This window comes from Danio aesculapii, chromosome 4 (genome assembly GCF_903798145.1).
Source record: "Danio aesculapii chromosome 4, fDanAes4.1, whole genome shotgun sequence".
NCBI classification, from domain to species: domain Eukaryota; kingdom Metazoa; phylum Chordata; class Actinopteri; order Cypriniformes; family Danionidae; genus Danio; species Danio aesculapii.
This window is the reverse complement of record NC_079438.1, coordinates 46,686,076-46,703,961: the sequence shown is the minus strand read 5'-3', so window position 1 is coordinate 46,703,961 and position 17,886 is coordinate 46,686,076. Positions and strand designations below refer to the sequence as shown.

At 34.2% G+C, this 17,886-nt stretch overlaps 1 protein-coding gene across 4 annotated transcripts in view; it reads left to right on the top strand.

The window, feature by feature from the left end:
- The window catches only part of lmo3 (LIM domain only 3), a 63,848-nt gene extending 53,549 nt beyond the window's left edge, over positions 1-10,299 (top strand). For all 4 annotated transcript variants that reach the window (XM_056455850.1, XM_056455853.1, XM_056455852.1 and 1 more), the window contains exon 4: positions 9,025-10,299. In XM_056455850.1, the coding sequence (XP_056311825.1) occupies positions 9,025-9,130 (106 nt within the window). In that variant the 3' untranslated portion in view covers positions 9,131-10,299. The remainder of the gene's footprint in view (positions 1-9,024) is intronic.
- Positions 10,300-17,886: the final 7,587 nt, after the last annotated feature.

Sequence of the window (17,886 nt, the reverse complement as noted above, 5' to 3'; positions counted from 1 at the left end):
TGATTCATTTCCTCTTGCTCTTTCAAGTCGTCGCTCCTCCACTCAGCGCCAGCATGTTATTTCACAGAAGAGGAATGTTACTACTCTAGTTAACACAGACCTCAGAGGCAAATAGCTGACGAAGCCATACATCATTAAGTCCACTGCCTTGGAAGCCATCTTTTCTTTAACAAGACGGGTCTCAATAGACATATTCATCATTACTGTCACACCTGAGGAAAAGGAGAGAGGCGACAGCGGAGAAATGAAAGAAAGGGAATATGAGGGAATGATGCCAAGAAGAGGTTTTTTAATATAAAGAACTGGGGGGGTCACTTGATTCATTTTAATTAATTTTGCTTATTAATCAATTAATTTATTATTAATAATAATAATAATAATAATAATAATAATAATAATAATAATAATAATAATAATAATAATAATAATTATGATTATTATTAGTGTTGTTGTTATATTATTATTATTATTATTATTATTATTATTAGTAGTAGTAGTAGTAGTAGTAGTAGTAGTATTATTATTATTATTATTATTATTATTATTATTATTATTATTATTATTATTATTATTATTATTATTATTATTATTATTCAGTTCACAGCAATAAAATAAAATAAATTCAGGCAAGTTAATCTAGGGTGCGTTTCCCAAACAACGACATAGCTCGCAAATGAACTATCATAGTAAGATCTATTGTTTGGTAAATGAAAGATGTATTGACGAGTGTTTCCCAAAATGGTAGTTGCTTTGTTGCAGTTCCATCGTTTGAACCATGTTGGTTATAACGTAAAAACTCTAACCTTAACCCTAGCCCAACTAACAACTTCTTTAGTGCAAATTTTTGTGCAAATTATATTGTTTATACATGCACACTCATAAAAAAAAACAAGAAGTTTTGGTAAAAACATGCACTCGTTTTGAAATATACACTCTTATTGCACTTATATTGAAATATATATAGACGGCACATATAGGGCCTGAGTTTCCTTTACAAATATTATTGAGAATATTCCATATTCTATTCTAAAACATAAAACCACTCAGCTAACAGGTCTAATCTCATATATAAATCATATAAATCGTTGATGGTTGTAATTTACAGTAGGCTATTTATTAAGAAAAGAAATCCTACTTAATAATACAAATAATAATAATAATAATAATAATAATAATAATAATTATTATTATTATTATTATTATTATTATTATTATTATTGTTGTTGTTGTTAAGTAGGATATTGTTTATTTTTATATTACATTTTACACAAGTCTTTTTTTTACAATTTGACACATTCAAACCACTGGACAAATGTTCTAACCAAGAGGCCCATGTCAAAGGTTATACAGTAGAGATACATTTCTTAATAAATAACGTATTATAAATTAAAACCATTAACTATATATGCTATATATTTAAGTCTTCACAAGCTTTGGAGACGTAATGCAAATTCTGGTTTTTGTTCTACTCTTTGATTCAAATATGGTTTCCCAGCATCCCTTAAAGCCTTCCTTACTCTGTCCTTCCATTTGTTCATGTCGGCTCTCCTTTTTTGCCAAGGATTTGCCTTTTAATGTCCGAAGCGGAAATGACAGCAATGGTCATCTCCATTCTTCTTAGTGGACATAAGTGTTTTTTCATCGCTGTTTTAATGGTCAAAATACAGACTCTTGGTCGTGCGAAAATATCCCCAAACTGTGTCTGTATACAAAGTTCACACATACAGTAATATGACATGCTTATCTTATTTTTTATTTTAATTTTGGACTTATACAGTTGTTCATCACATGCACTCAAATGTCTTTTTTCTACGTTAGTTCATCGCTTAAACTTACCCAGTTAATAAACTGAACTTTGTTATTAAATACTGAATAAAAATGCTTTATTAAATTGTCATTTATCCACGGGTTAGGGGCCGTTATTAATTGCGTTTACTTTTAATCTCCCCATTTTCATTACAATTAACCATCCTCAATTAAACCATCAAAACGACCGCCTTAGAAACTGCATGAAAAGGCCCAAATTTCCGGTCACACCTGAGCAAACACTAGATCAAATGCATTTACTTTTTTTTCCACCCCCGCTTCCACTTGATGGGAAATACTAAAAAGCAATTAAAGCAATCTGAAGTCGAACTCATCTGGGAGGAGAGATTGAAAAGGGGGCGACGCATCAAACTAAGGCTAATGTAGGTGCCAGGAAACATGTGGCGATCGGTAATGACTGCACGAGGAGAGAAAAACGGAGGGCAGCGCAAGGGCATTTATTACCGCTACCTCTGATGGGCTGACTGCAATATCCTCGTCATAATTGGCACACAGATGTCACAAACGCTGTTGACATTTCACCAAGCAGAAACAATTTGGCGCAGCGGAGCGGGGCGGCGACGAGGCTAAGAGGGAGCCGAAAAACACAGGCTGTAAATAAACACAGAGAGATCCTATTAGCCGAGGGAAAAAGCGAGAGATGGAGGTGCTCAGAAGAGGAGGTGGAGAGGGGCCAGGATGTCAGAAAAGACAGACACTAATGGATTCCTGGCAAGAATGTGTCATTTAAACAGGACGTTTTTATTGGAGTGAATGACACCATTACATTAAGCACACCTCTGCTTTGTGTTAATCACCGTGTCAACAAGCGCGATTAATGGATATTACTTGTTGATACTTGGGCCAGACTAATGGCTGCGGCTTTCCGGTTGACATTGGTGTGTGTGTGTGACGAATAAAAAAAGTTTTCTGGAGCGCGTGGTGGAGAGGGAGGTTTATAAAGTATGCTCGTCACTATATTGAGCGATGACTTTCAGATCTTTCGACCATCCCGAGGACGTTTGATAGAATCTGAATGTAAATTGAGCTGAATCGACGACACTTGTGACGCAATGTTGGTACCCAGCAACCTCAAATGACGTTGATGTTTAGTTCTATTTTGATTGCGACATGAGTGACCAAAATTTAACGTCTATTTGCTGTCTAATACTGACGTCAGCTGGCATTGATATTTGATTGGTTTTAGGCTGTGGCATTAACTAACGAAAATCCAACATCATTTTAACGTCATGATGTGACATCGATACAACATCAAATTCTAAAATTATAGATGTTTATCTTTGGTTGGTTTTATGTTGAGTAGGCCTAATTACCTAACTAAAATTCGTCATGTTGGAGTTTGACTTCAACACAATTTTCATATACAACCGACATTCAAAGTTATTCTGACGGAGTCCGACGTCAATTTTACGTCTGTGTGATGTTCGGTGCGTGCAGGGTATATTCACACTATATTCAGTCATTATCTTATCACTTACGATAGAATTGAAAGCAAAGTTTTGATAGCAAAATACGCTATCGATAATATCCACCAGACTCTAAATAAGAGTCTAAAATGGCTGCAAAAAGACTCATTTTAGTAGAAGAACTGATTTTAAAAAAGCTTCTCATTTCTCAAACTCTATTTTATTTATTTATATATTGATTTATTGATTGTTTTATTTATTTATTTACTTATTTGTGTCCATATTTGTTTTTCATTGTATTTATTTCTAAAGCTACTTTTTGGTTTTCAACTTTAGTTACATTTTATATGCAAGTAATTTGCGATTACATGAGGATTAAACTCTTTTCTATTGCATCAACTAATTATAATAAGATTCTAATTATTTTATAGTGTAAGTGCTTCATTGTAATTTTGACATTTACTTTTGCTTTTAAGAAAACAAAAGACGAGTCTAAATAATTTTCTGTGAAATTCAACTGCAAAATGCTTAAATTTGATCTCAGTTTAAATATTTACCCCATTTAATATTTCCTTTTTCTAAAGCTTTTTGGTTTTAAACTTTAGTTAAATTTAATATGCAATTAATTTGCGATTACATGAGTATTAAACTCTTTTTCTAACACATCAGCTAATTATAATAAGATTCAAATGTATGCCCCATTCATTTACAAAGTGCTTCACTGTAACTTTGACATCTACTTTTGTTTTTAAGAAGACTAAAAATGAGTCTAAACCAATATTTGTGAAATTCAATGGCAAAACGGTTCTATTTTATAATTTATTTATTTATTTATTTTGCCCATTTAATACTTCCTTTATATTGTTTTCTCTAAAGCTACTTTTTTAAGTTATTATGTCAAATTAGTTTGCGATTACAAAATCAATAATCCTTTCTCTAGTCATGTCAAAAGCACACAAAAAAACACACACACAAACAGACTTGTTCACAAAATAATTATACACTCAAAAAATTATTGTTGCTGCTTGTTTAAAATACTTATTTAAAATGAGCTGAATCAACACAATTCTTGAGTTTTTTGGTGGGAAAACCTAATTGTTTTTACAAATTTAACTGGATTGAAGAAAAAAACAATTAAGTTAACTTAATCGATTTGTGTTGGGACACCTTTTACACATACAGACCTCTACGGAAAATTACCGGCTAATTAAAGCGATCATGCGTGAACGGCCCCATTTTTAAAATACCGGTAAATTCGTTCAATTTTCCAGAAAGAGATGTTGTAACATTACTGGTAATTTGCCAGAATTTGCTCCTCTGTGTGAACGCAGAAGGAAAATTGCCAGAAAGAGCACTTAGAACGCGCTGACGTGAGACATCTACTCCAGCCAATCAGAACATTCAGATGCATTCACATCCACGCTGTTTATGAAAAATAAAAGCCTTTGAATATTTTTACAGACTCATTTAGCTGCTAGATGTTAATAAGATAACATTTATATGTTCCTTCTTACTGCCAACTGTGTAAAGAATTATCGATATAATGCTTATGATAAACCCAGCATCTTTACAGTGTAAATGTAAGCAGATAATGAAGAGAGTGTATAAATCTCAAGTATCTGAAAATCTGAACACTAACGCAACATAACCAGGCCTCATAAAGACTGAAGACGATACGCATAGATGTTCACAACCAGACCAATAACACGCTTTCAGAAAACAGTTCTTGCTGACTTTACCTCGAGATGAACTCTTCCTCTAACTATTCTTTAAAGCGAGCGCCTAACTTTTGCCAAACACAGCATTCCGATGCAAACTTCTAATCATTAAAATGGCACCAACAGAACACATCTTTTTTTTCTTCTCCTGGTCCACAGGCGGGAGAGTTCGGTATAGGGAACAGTACGGCCAGTAGACACAAGCGTTGGCTCCGACCTTGTCGAACTCTCGCTGTGAGCAAGATAAGCGGCCCTCAGGACACCTAAACACACAGAGCGCTCGCTTTGGTTCCCTCTCCACCGCCTTCTTTGTCTCTCTCCTCTGCCTGACCAACATAATCTGCTTTCTGAAAGGTCAAGTGAGACAGCGGCCCGTCAGGCAGCGCTCCGTCTGTGGGGTATATTTATGAAACAGCTGCAGGTGGAGTAGATGCGAGGTTCACTCTGGAGATGCTCGTTCTCCGACGTGTCCGCAGGAAAACGCACGCTAATATTTGAGGGGGCGAGATGCGAGTCTGTGGGGAAGCCTGCAACTTTCACTGGTAATGAGTCCTCCTGCGTCCCTCTAAAGTTACAATACAATACAACGCAATACAAGTGTATTTATATAGCACTTTTTTACAGAAACAACTAGTATGGACTAAAGTTACTTGAAAACAAAATGAAAACAGGCAGCAAACGCATTAAACAAGTAACAATATGTAATGATTTGATTTTGAACTATATACATTTAATAACCTTTATTTAACCAGGAAAGTCAATTGAGAACCAGTTCTCATTTACAATGACGACCTGGACAAGAAGCAACATAAAAAGCAGATACAAAGCAACAGGGACACAATACAATAACAGTTTCACAAATGCAGATGATAGCATATAAAACCAAGGAAAAACTATAAACAAGCACAGTGATCTTGTACTATTAACTGGATTGAATTCTAAAAATGTTGAGCTTTAAGGTCAAAACATCAGCAGCAGAAAACTAAAAAGAGTAGCGACCAATTGAAGTGGGATTTTGGGTATGCAACGATTAATAAAACTACTAGAGCACAGATTTTCACATGTTTTCTGAATGTTAAGATGTGGCTAATATAGTGGAGTTTTCCCCATGAGAGCTTTGTAAATGAACAGAAAACGATGAATTTGTCGACGTGATTGAAGAGAAGGACAATTCAATAAAGAATACAGTTGACAGTGATGAGTATTAAATGGCGCACCAGTGAAAAAACGAAACGCTGCATGGTAAACAACATCCAGTTTGTGAAGCTGATCTGTAAATTAAATCCCCATAATCCAAAATTGGTAATAATGTTAATTTGACCAAATGCTTCTTTGAAGAGTGCGTAAAAGATTTGTTTCTAATAATAATAATAATAATAATAAAAACAGCTTTTATTCTAGCCAAAATAAATCAAATAAGACTTTCCTCAGAAGAAAAAAATAAGGTCAAAATAATTTCTCAAATCAAGAAAACTTTCACAGTATTTCCTATAATATTTTTTCTTCTGGAGAAAGTCTTATTTGTTTTATTTTGGCTAGAATAAAAGCAGTTTTCATTTTTTTAGTAGACATTTTATGGTCAATATTATTAGGCCTCAAGCAATATTTTGTTTTTCCTATCGGCTACAGAATATTTATACAACTTGCCTAATCAACCTGGATAAGCCTTTAAATGTCTCTTTAAGCTGAATACTAGTGTCTTGAAAAATATCTACTCAAATATTATGTACTATCATCATGGCAAAGATAAAATAAATCAGCTATTAAAAATAAGTTATTAAAATTATCATGTTTAGAAATGTGTTGAAAAAAATCTCTCGATTCAACAGAAATTGGGGGAAAAATATAAAAGAATTCAAATTTATCGCAAATGTAACTGTAAATGTTATTATAGATGTTAATGATTTACTATGGAAAAAGATTTACTATAAAAAAATACAAATAATAATTAAAAACAAGTCCAAAACTCCTTTTGCAATTCTGCATCATTCAGGATAACACCAATTCGTTACGTTTATACATTATCTTTATACATGGTTTTCCTTGCAAAATTACAAATGTGCTTTATATTAAACCCCAATCAGGGAGTCAACGAAAGAGAAACAAAACATGATAGAAACAAGAAGCCTAAGGAATGAAACAAAAATAAAGGAAAGGAAATTGAATGCTGATGAAAATCAAGGGGTGTTGAAAGCTACTGTGTGAAGTTTGCAAGATGGTTTTAGAAATAGACAGAGGTTGAGCAGATGCGGTGTAAGCCATGAGAATATTCCGTTATTTGGGATAAATGACAGCAAAAGCATGATCATCCCTGTTGTTTTTTAGTTCTAGGAACATGAAGTAAATTCAAAAACATAGATTTAAGTGAATTTGATGAATGCAGTAGTTCAGATGCACTCTAAGGGTGTACTTACACTAGGTACAGTTGCCTTGAACCGTGCTGAAGCACGATTGTCCCCCCTCCTCTCTCCCCCAATGGCCTGCACTTACACCTGAGCATGCTTACTGTACGTCATCGATGAAACAACTGTTCAGTTTAACAGGAAGAGAAGCACTCTTGCTTAGCACAGTGGAGATGGCTTTAGTCATATTGTTTTAGCCATTTGATATGCAGAGACACAGTCAAATATTTTGCACAGTCAAATAACAGATCCACAACTTTTGGTTTGCTGAAGGTACAGTTGACGTGCAGCTAGGGGTTTGCATCTTTAATAAACTATGACAGCTTGTGTTTATTGAAAAATAAGAATGATTAATAAAAAATGATTAATCCATATGAAACAGTCTCTTAAAAGTAACGTCGCGTCTTCAGTTTCGCACTCAGGTGCGCTTTGCACTCACAATACAAGCCTACCACGCCAAAGCCCAACCGAACGTTGCTCTGGCACACCTCTTCCAACCGTGCAAGGGCTGGCCAACTAAACCGCGCCTCAGCCCGATTGGGAGCACTCACACTTGTCAAACAACCTGGGAAATGTGCCTGGGCACAGTATGGATAGCATAGTGTAAGTGCACCCTAAAAACATTTAGGTTCTTGCAACCCAACATTGGGTCAAATATGGACAAACTCCTAAACAAGTGTAATTTAAATTAATAAATTAACGAATGTTGGGTTTTTGATTATTTGACCCAATGCTTGTTGGTACTGTGGTCCCTATAAATACTAAAAACAAATAAGAAAACTCTGCATTCTGCAAACTCTGCAGTCAATTCTGCATTTCACACAGTTTAAAAAGTTTTTGGCAGATGAAAAATTTCACATAAAAAAAAATCTAATTTACTCAAAGTTCCAAGTGTTCATGAACTTCTTTTATTCTGCTGAACACAAATAAAGGTGTGGAAACCAACATGAGTAGTGAAAAACAATACAAAGAAAGTTTTCAACATGCTTCAAAATATCTTCAGTGTTCAACAGAATAATTGAACTGAAAGATAGGTTTGGATGAAGTGAGGGGCTAGTAAATGACAACAGAACCATCCCTTTAACCTCTTGCTAGAGGACGAAGAAGATAGAAACTAGACCTAATCACAGCACAGCACTGCCTATTACAAGACCCCCAGACTCTGAACACAGGTGGTACAGTCATGCAAGTTCATTTGTATAACTAATTTCATACACACTGGTAATTCAAAGTGCTTTACATAAACAAGAATAAAAGAAACAAGAAAATAAAAATGATTAAAATGAATAAAAAATTATTAAAAACAGGTTAAAACAGGTTTTAAACGAATGAAAAAGAAAAGAAAGAGATAATAATACGAACTGGTGGATGTAGCACATTGCTCATTCAGTAAAGGCACAGCTAAACTGATGTGTTTTCAGTCTTGATCTGAATGCGCCTAATGTTGGAGCACATCTGATCATTTCTGGAAGCTGATTCCAGCAGCAGGGGGCACAGTAGCTGAAGGCTGATTCACCCAGCTTTCTTTTTTCAATTTACTTGATCCTATAGATTTGAGTGACCTGTTAGATTTGTAGCAAATCTGCAAAGTATTGAGGCCATTTAGTGATTTATATACATTTACTCTATGCAGTTATGTAAATGCTGTGTTTCTGTTTGGCCTATATGCAGGTTCTGCGTCGGAGACAAGTTTTTCCTGAAGAACAACATGATCCTGTGCCAGACAGACTACGAGGAGGGACTGATGAAGGAGGGCTACGCGCCGCAGGTCCGCTGACCGTCCCGCGACTTCACCGCTTCCAGGAGGACCTGAAGGGGGCATGCAATCAGACACACAAAGCACTAGTGCCCTCTCCAGCCCCTGTCATCCCCCCATCACGTTGTATATACGAAGAGAAAGGGACGGTGTACTGTACAGATTAGCCATAGAGACGTTTTTTTTGTAAGTCAGAAGAACATTCGAAGACGGACCAAGACTGTGGTTCTAATTTAACGACAATGCCTGACGGCCTTATGAAGACCAGACTTTTGTGAACACAAACACACAACTCCCCCCCACATTGCCATTAACAGGGTGAAGATTATGTAGTTAATACTAAAATTGATCATAAGATCTCAGGTTCAATGGGTTTTCTCATTGTCCGTAGTGATTTCTTTCGTCTCCATTGCATCTGAACTGGGATTTGGAGTAATTACGAACAGCCTATCAGATGATGTTCGATAATTAATGTACAGTTATGAGAACCAATGAGATTTCGCAGTGGGTGGAGCTACTCAAAAAGCTTTTGGCCTTCGACATCTTCAACAAGCGGTGAGATTTCATTGGTGACATTATGACTTTTTTTATACTTAAAAAGAGCCGATGCGAACATTTGTGTAATGGGGTTTGGGAAACTATGAGTTAGTTTCTTCACTGTATTTATTTAATCGGCTTTTCGTCATTGCGTGTACTTCAAGGCTCGTCCCTGACATGTTTATACCTGAAGCTTTTTCAAGCATCTCCTCCAGACGTGACGAACACCACCTCGTATTTGTCTTTCGTTGTTTTTGAGCGGCACATTTTGATCAGAACCCTGTTTAAACACAATCAGGTCGCATTACTGGAGAATACCTGGTCGGAGGATTTGCCTTTTACCGGGTTTTGTTTACGATCGACTTTCAAGCGCAAATCACTACTGTAGCCTACAATGTTGATAATCCTTTTATGGGCTACGATTACCTTTGGGAACCGAGGGAATATAGCCTAGAGAAAATATGATGACAGACTTCATTTGTATATGGTGGTTGTACATATTTAAAAACAAAAAATATTCCTTTTTGCTTGCTATTGTATATGGATTTTCTTTTTATGTGTTATTCAGCATGAGATGTTTATTTTTAGGACGTGTACATACTGTACTGTAATCATTTTAAGCACAAATGTAATACAGTTTTATTGTGTTAGCACTGTGTGGCGGCTTTCTTTGTGTCCTCTGCTCTTTTTTTCTCTCTCTCTCTGCAAAAAGCATTTGGCACTTTCCACAAATTGGGCACAAATAGAACATGAAATGCTTAAAAAGCAAAATGTTTCTTTGCTATAAATGATTGGGGTGTTTTTAAGCTTCAGAAAAGGTGACTGGCAACCTTAGGATGCTATATTTGAGTTTATTTCTTATTCATTCGTTTTCTGTAACAAAAATAAAACAAAACTTTTTTCCATTAATATATATTTTTGGTAATGCAGATAAATGTTTTTTTTATTCAGCTTCAACATTTTATAAAATAAAACATTTTACAGGACACAAAACAAAAATGAAAAATAAAACAAAATAAAATAAAATAAAATAAAATAAAACAACAGAACACAGAAAAAAAAAAAATAAATAAATAAAATAAAATAAAACATTTAACAGAACAAAACACAACAATTTAAAATAAAATAACGCAAAATAAAATAAAACAAAAAATCAAATGAAATATAACATTTAACAAAATACAAAACAACAATAAAATAAAATAAAATAAAATAAAACATTTAACAGAACAAAAAAACATAAAATAAAATTAAACAAAATAAAATAAAACATAGAACAAAAAAACAAAAATTTAAATAAAAGCAAACAAAACTAAATAAATTAAAATAAGACATTAAACAGAACACAAAACAAAAATAAAACAAAATTAAATAAAACATTTTAAAAAACAAAAAAAATGAAAACATTTAACAGAACAAACATCAAAAATTAAAATAAAACTAAATAAAATAAATAAAATAAGGAAGAATTAAGAAAAATATCTAGAAATGAAATTTAAAAATATGTTTTAAATATTGTATCTTGTGCTTGGAGAAAGTTACTCTTATATAAATTGTTAGACATATTGAAGAAGATCAAAATCTCAATAAGTACGCATGCGTCTTCATTAAACTATCAGCTGTTTTCATGCTAGGCTGGGCTATCTTCATGCTACAAAATATTTCTAAACTGCAAAAAAATAAACAAATCACACTGAAAAAGAACAGAAAATGCCATTTACCATTTAGATCTCTCTCTCCCTCCAACTGCGTAAAAAGAAAAGCCGATGGGCCGGTTTGCATACACTGTCATTTCTCAGACGGAGTGTTTACTGAAGCGATTTGGGTTTAAGTGCTTCGCTCAAGGGCAGAAGTGTAGATGTGGTGCTGAACTTCAGGTCTTCACTCCATTAACCCATCCAGCAGAGCGTGAGCCACTTCCGCTTCTCTGATTGATCACAAGTGCAATTTGTCATTTTGTCGTCCATTTTGTTGTCATTGGCCCTCAAAAAGTTCCACCCCTTTAGACTGTGGTGGAAAAACAAGGGTGAGCGGCGAAGAAATGGATTGTTTAACTGCGAGTTGATTAGTTAACGTGAGCTAAACTAATGTAAGCGACAGGTCAAAATATACTTAGGGTGTTTTCACATCTGTGGTTTGGTTCTTTTGGTCCGGACCAAGGGCAACAAATGATACATTGTAGCATTTATCTGACGTTTTTGGATCTTTTTCACACCACACTGATTGCTTTCGCCAGAACCAGTTGAAAAGAACCTGAATGCAGTCATGTGACAAAATCCACATCACTCATTGGCCAGATGTTATTGAACGTATTTCCTAAACTGCTTTTCGATTGGTCAGATCCAACATGCGGGAAAATGCCAATGGAACTGCAAGTAAACAAACCGACAGACACAAAATGTCACTTTTTACTATGGAGGGACGACTGCGCTGGCTGATTGTATCCCTGCTCATAGCATACTATATAGTTTGTAAACATCACTTTAGACAAACTATATATTTTGAGAATGAAGCGCAATATTTTAATGCATTGCAAACGGCGAAGACGCATCGCAAGTCACTTCAGGAGGAGGCATGAGTTAATTTAGCTGCAACATGGTCATCTTCCAGAAATATTACCAAAGATCCATCTGGTTTTTTCCTCTCTCTCTTTGCTTAAAACTGTTGGTAAAGCGCTATCAACAAATATTTTTCCTCCACACCCGATAAGATGGGACAGCGCATCGGACTACGGCAGCTGGATTAGTCCAAAATGGTGCAGTACTTTTTGTTGTTGGGTTTGTTTTAGTTCGGATCATGTTCTCACCACAAACAAACAGCTCCAGGGTTCGTTTGAAAGCGTACCAAGACCACCTCTTCAAGGAGGTCTCTGTACACTTTTTTGGTCTGCCTTTGGTGCACACTGGAGTGCGATAGCTACATTCACACCTGCCCAAATGAAACGCATCAAGAGGGAAAACTAACTCTAATGTGATTAAACAAAACTAAATAAGGCAGGTGTGAAAACACCCTTAAACTTAGAAATGCAAAGCAAGGCTCCTATATGAACTCCTATTTGAAAGAGGCTTGTTTAAGGGATTTAAAGACAAATTATAATTTGAATGGAGGAAGTAATTAATTCTAACCAACTAAAATAAAACGTTTAACAATCTAATTTAAATGTTTCATATTATTTGAATAAATATTCATAAATAAATATGCAAAATAAATAATTCAGGCGATTGATTCCGCTGTGGCAACTCCAGATTAATAAAGGGACTAAGCCGAAAATAAAATAAATGAATGAATGAAATAAATCATAAATAAATATGCAGTAGTTATTAACTGGTGGATGTTGGCACAGCAATTAAATACAGGAATTAAAATTATATTAAATATACTAAAGCAATTAAAGTAATTATGTTCAAAAAAACTAAAACTAAACTAAATATACACAAATTATTAAATATATTAAATGTAATTAAATTAGAAAATCTATTTGAAATGTATAAAATATTTTTTTTAATACAGATGTCGATTTTTGGAGTGTGGTTTGTTTACTGTATTATCCCAGTTTATCACAGGTTTAAAATACAGCTATTAGTTAAAAAAGCAGTAATAAATGTAAATAAGTACACTTCTAATGTATTTATTTATATGGAGAAACCATCCACAGAGCAGTGTTGCTGTAGTATCTGAATAATTGTCATCATTTTTATTAATTTGATTATATTTCTAGACGCTCCGTCTTCATTTAAATTTAAACAATGTTTTATTAATAAATACATTTTTGATGGATGTGCTTCAAATTGGGAAATAGAGTAATACACAAATAATAATAAATAAATTAACTTCTCTAGATTAGGTTGTTTTTTGTGACCAGAACGTCTTTAAATATATAAAATATATTTGACCTTAAATGTGATTTGAATCAGGTCTTGAAATAAATATATTGTCATTTTTATATATATTTTATATTAGAACTTTACCAATGTTTTTTTAATTTGGTTAAAGAAGTTAAATATTTCTATGTAATTATATGTACTATGTAATTCCTGTAAGATCAACAGTAACTTACTGTAAATCAATTACAGCAAAAATGCTCTATTTACAATTACAGCACTACTTATCTTGCTGTATATGTATTTACAGAATGGTTTGTATATATGTATATATACAAATATATATAAACCAGAATGGTTTATATATATTTGCTATAAAATTCATTCATTTATTATTTTGTTTTCCTATGGCTTAGTCCATCACGAGTTGCCACAGCGGAATGAACTGCCAACTTATGCCTCATTCAGACTAGCAGCGACTTTGTAGCTGTCTGTCGCTCTGGGTGGCGCCCTGCTTTAAACGCAGGTCTGTGCATGTCTATACAGCATGAATACAACTGGCCACTGAGTGAGCTGAGAGAGGATCACTTGAGCTCTACTGGTGCTCCTATTGGCTGTCGCTCAAGAAAGTCGCTCTTCATTTGCATAAAGTTGAAGGATTCTCAACTTTGTCGTGTCGGTCGACACGCCCACCTGGTCGCTAACAGTCACGTAGCTCTCCGTTGAAATAAACAGTCGCTTGTCGCTTTGCCGTTGCGAGTCGCTTGCAGTGTGAATGAGGCTTAATCCAGCATATGTTATACACAGCGGCTGCCCTTCCAGCTGCAACCCAGTACTGGGAAACACCCATACACACTTATTCATACACATACACTACAGCCAATTTAGTTTATTTAATTCACCTGTACAGCATGTGTGGGGGAAAACGGAGCACCCAGAGGAAACCCACGCAAACACGGGGAGAACATGCAAACTCCACACAGAAATGCAAATTACCTAGCCGGGACTCGAACCAGTGACCTTCTTGCTGTGAGGCAACAGTGCTAACCACTAAGCCAACGTTTCGCCACTCTGCTGTAAAATATACAGTAATTTTTACAATGCAACTTTAAAATACAGTAACATACTGCATAAATGTCCTAGAGTAAAATACAGTTCATATTACAGTTACATACTGTGTAATTTACAAAAAATCATCAGCAGTGAATTTACAACCTTGGAAAAAAAGGTTTTGGCCCTAAATATAAACCATCAATATCATCTATGTAAAAACCTACAAATAAAGTGTGTTAGAAAGGCCACACTTGAGCACTTTAAAAGCTTCACTAGTTTATCCCGAATCCAGAAGATCCTCCTTACTGTACGAGTGAAACGCTGAGATTAAAGTTGCTCTTCTAATTAAGGAGGCTGTTTAAAGTAGCCTGTGAAGTTTGACAACAGCGGCGCTCACTTCACATTACAGCCTATAATAAGCAGACCAATTAAACTAATTGAATTTCTTTAGCCTGAAACACAGAGGGGGGAAAAAAATGTCTTTGATTAGACTCAAGCTGTTAAGTCCCTCCATAAAAAGCCGAGTCGGCTCTGAAAGCTCAGCAGATAACAATCCAGTCTCCTCCGCTAATTCACTGTAATTGTCTCAAACGCTCTAGTGTTTGAAGGAGGATTTCGAGAACGCGTACGGTTAGCGGTAGCACTGCGGTCACTTCTTTTAAAGGGTGCTAAGATATACATGCATGCTAATTGATGATTACTGTGCAACATTCATATAGAGAGAGGATGATGTAGAGATGAATTGTGTTCTCACTGCAGATGAGATATTTTTTTATATATATGTTTAGTAGCTTAAGTATACTCTATACATAGTAAACTCTATATGCTGATAGACTCTGATGATTTGAAGTGCTTCGTTTATCCTCACTTGTAAGTCGCTTTAGAAAGAAGAGTAGAATTAATGAATAAATGTACATGTAAATTAATAAAACTGAGTTTCAAAATACACTTTGAGAAATTAAATAAAAAATTTGGTAAGAGAAAGTGTGAAAAATCCTGGAGTTCGTGAAATATTATGAATTAACAAGTAAATATGTGGATATATCAACGAATGTGTGAATTAAGATTGGTTAATTGAAAGAACGAATACTGTAAGTGAATCATGTCATAAAATAAATAAACAAATAAATAAATAAATAGAACAACAAATAGCTTGAATTTTCATAGTTCAGTGCGATTTGAATCAGGTCTTAAGATATAGAATTAAATATATTTATTATTTATTCATTCAAAAAGTAAAATAAATATATAATCAGATTTTAATTGTTGGATATGATTTGAATGTACATTCTAAAAAATGGTGGGTTATTTCAACCCAACCTTTGGGTTAAAAATTTGTTATAAATAGATTTTTTACCCAGTTTAGGTTGCAATAACTCAAGATGATGTTTAGAGTGTAATTTAGTAATAAATAACCATAAAATATATATATAAATAAATAGTTAAATATTTTTAACCCAACCGTTGGGTTAAAAGTTAGTCATAAATAGATTAGATTTTTTTTTCCTTTAAACAAACTCACCATTTTTTACCCAATTTGGGTTGAAATAACTCAAGATGATCTTTAGAGTGAAATATAGTAATAAATGAACATAAATTATTCATAAATAAATAGTTAAATACATTTTTAACCCAACTGTTGGGTTAAAAATTTTTTAGAAATAGATTCTTTTAAACAAACTCACCATTTTTTACCCAGTTTGGGTTTAAATAGCCCTAGATGATCTTTAGAGTGAAATATAGTAAAAAATGAACATAAATTATTTATAAATAAATACAAAAATCAGACTTTGATGCATGATTTAATTAAAATTATGATTATTGATTGAAGTTATGTCTTGAAATGCACTCAAAACATGAATTTTGCTGCTTGCTACTTATTTAAATTGAGCTGAATCAACAATTATTGAGGTTTTTGGGAGTCAATTCAATTGTTTTATGTTCAATCCACTTAAATTTGTAAAAACAATTAAGTTAACTTAATCAATTTGTCTTGGGACAACATGAATGAATTGTGTGGAACCCAGCATTTTTTACAGTGTACAGTAATGAGCAAATATAAATGAATAAATAAATAAATAAATAAATAAATAAATAAATAAATAAATAAATAAATAAATAAATAAATAAATAAATAAATAAATAAATAAAGATTGTAGCTGGTGTTATTTGAATCAGGTCTTAAAATAAATGTTTGACTGATTCATTGATTTATTCACTGATTCATTCGTTTATTAATTTCACTGAATGTGGCTTGAACCAGGTCTACAAACTCGATTACAGGTTTTCCTTCTATTATCTGTGTGAACAAAGCTAAAAACATTTGACTTTTTGTTCAAATATCTGCATTTCTTCAAACACTTCCTCTTTCATAACATATTTTTATGCTGAAAACAAACCAAACGCACAAACTGTCTAATTTAACACACTGTTGTATTATGGCGATTTTCACAGGGGCGTCCTCAAACCTCCAGCCAACAGAAAAGGCAAACTTTCGAATAATAAAACGCAGGATCCTTTAATAAAACAGTCATTAGGGGCGTTTAGAAAGTGAATGATCTGCTAGGGTACGTTTGGTTAGCAGCTGACTGACCAAACGGCTCCAGGGGCGAAAATAATGATCTGCGTGGACATGCCAATGCTATCTGGACCAGATAACACCGTCTTAATGACTCCTTATCCTTCTGCCTCTTCCTAGAGATGGACGCCACGGCAAAATATATTTCCATCATGGGCTCATTAGCTCTTTATTGCACCCATAATGGACTTAAGAATTTTCGGTCCAATTCAAGTGTATGCACTGTAGAGGGGGAAAAAACAGACGGCCCTCGGATAGATTAGACAATAGCTAGTTACTGCTTTTACTATTGCTGATTAGCTTATTATTTGCTGGTATTGGCAAAATATAATTTGTTTTTTTTTTCCCTCAGACATTAAAGAGATGTTGATGATGGTAAACACTGTAGTCATACTCCAAAAAAAACAACACTTTGCTGAATCACAATGTAGTGTGTATTTATATAGCACATTTATTATGCATATATATATATATATATATATATATATATATATATATATATATACACCCAAAGTGCTTAACAGTCATGGGGGGGGGGTCTCTCCACAACACCACCAGTGTGCAGCATCCACTTGGATCATGCGACGGCAGCCACAGGACAACTGCACCGGTGCACTCACCACACACCAGCTATTGGTTTAGTGGAGCGACAGTGATACAGTCAATTCAGTGTATGGGGATGATTAGACGGCCATGCTCGATAAAGGCCAATTGAGGAAATTTGGCCAAGACACCGGATTACACCCCTACTCTTTACGAGAAGTGATTTTTTTAATGACCACAGAGAG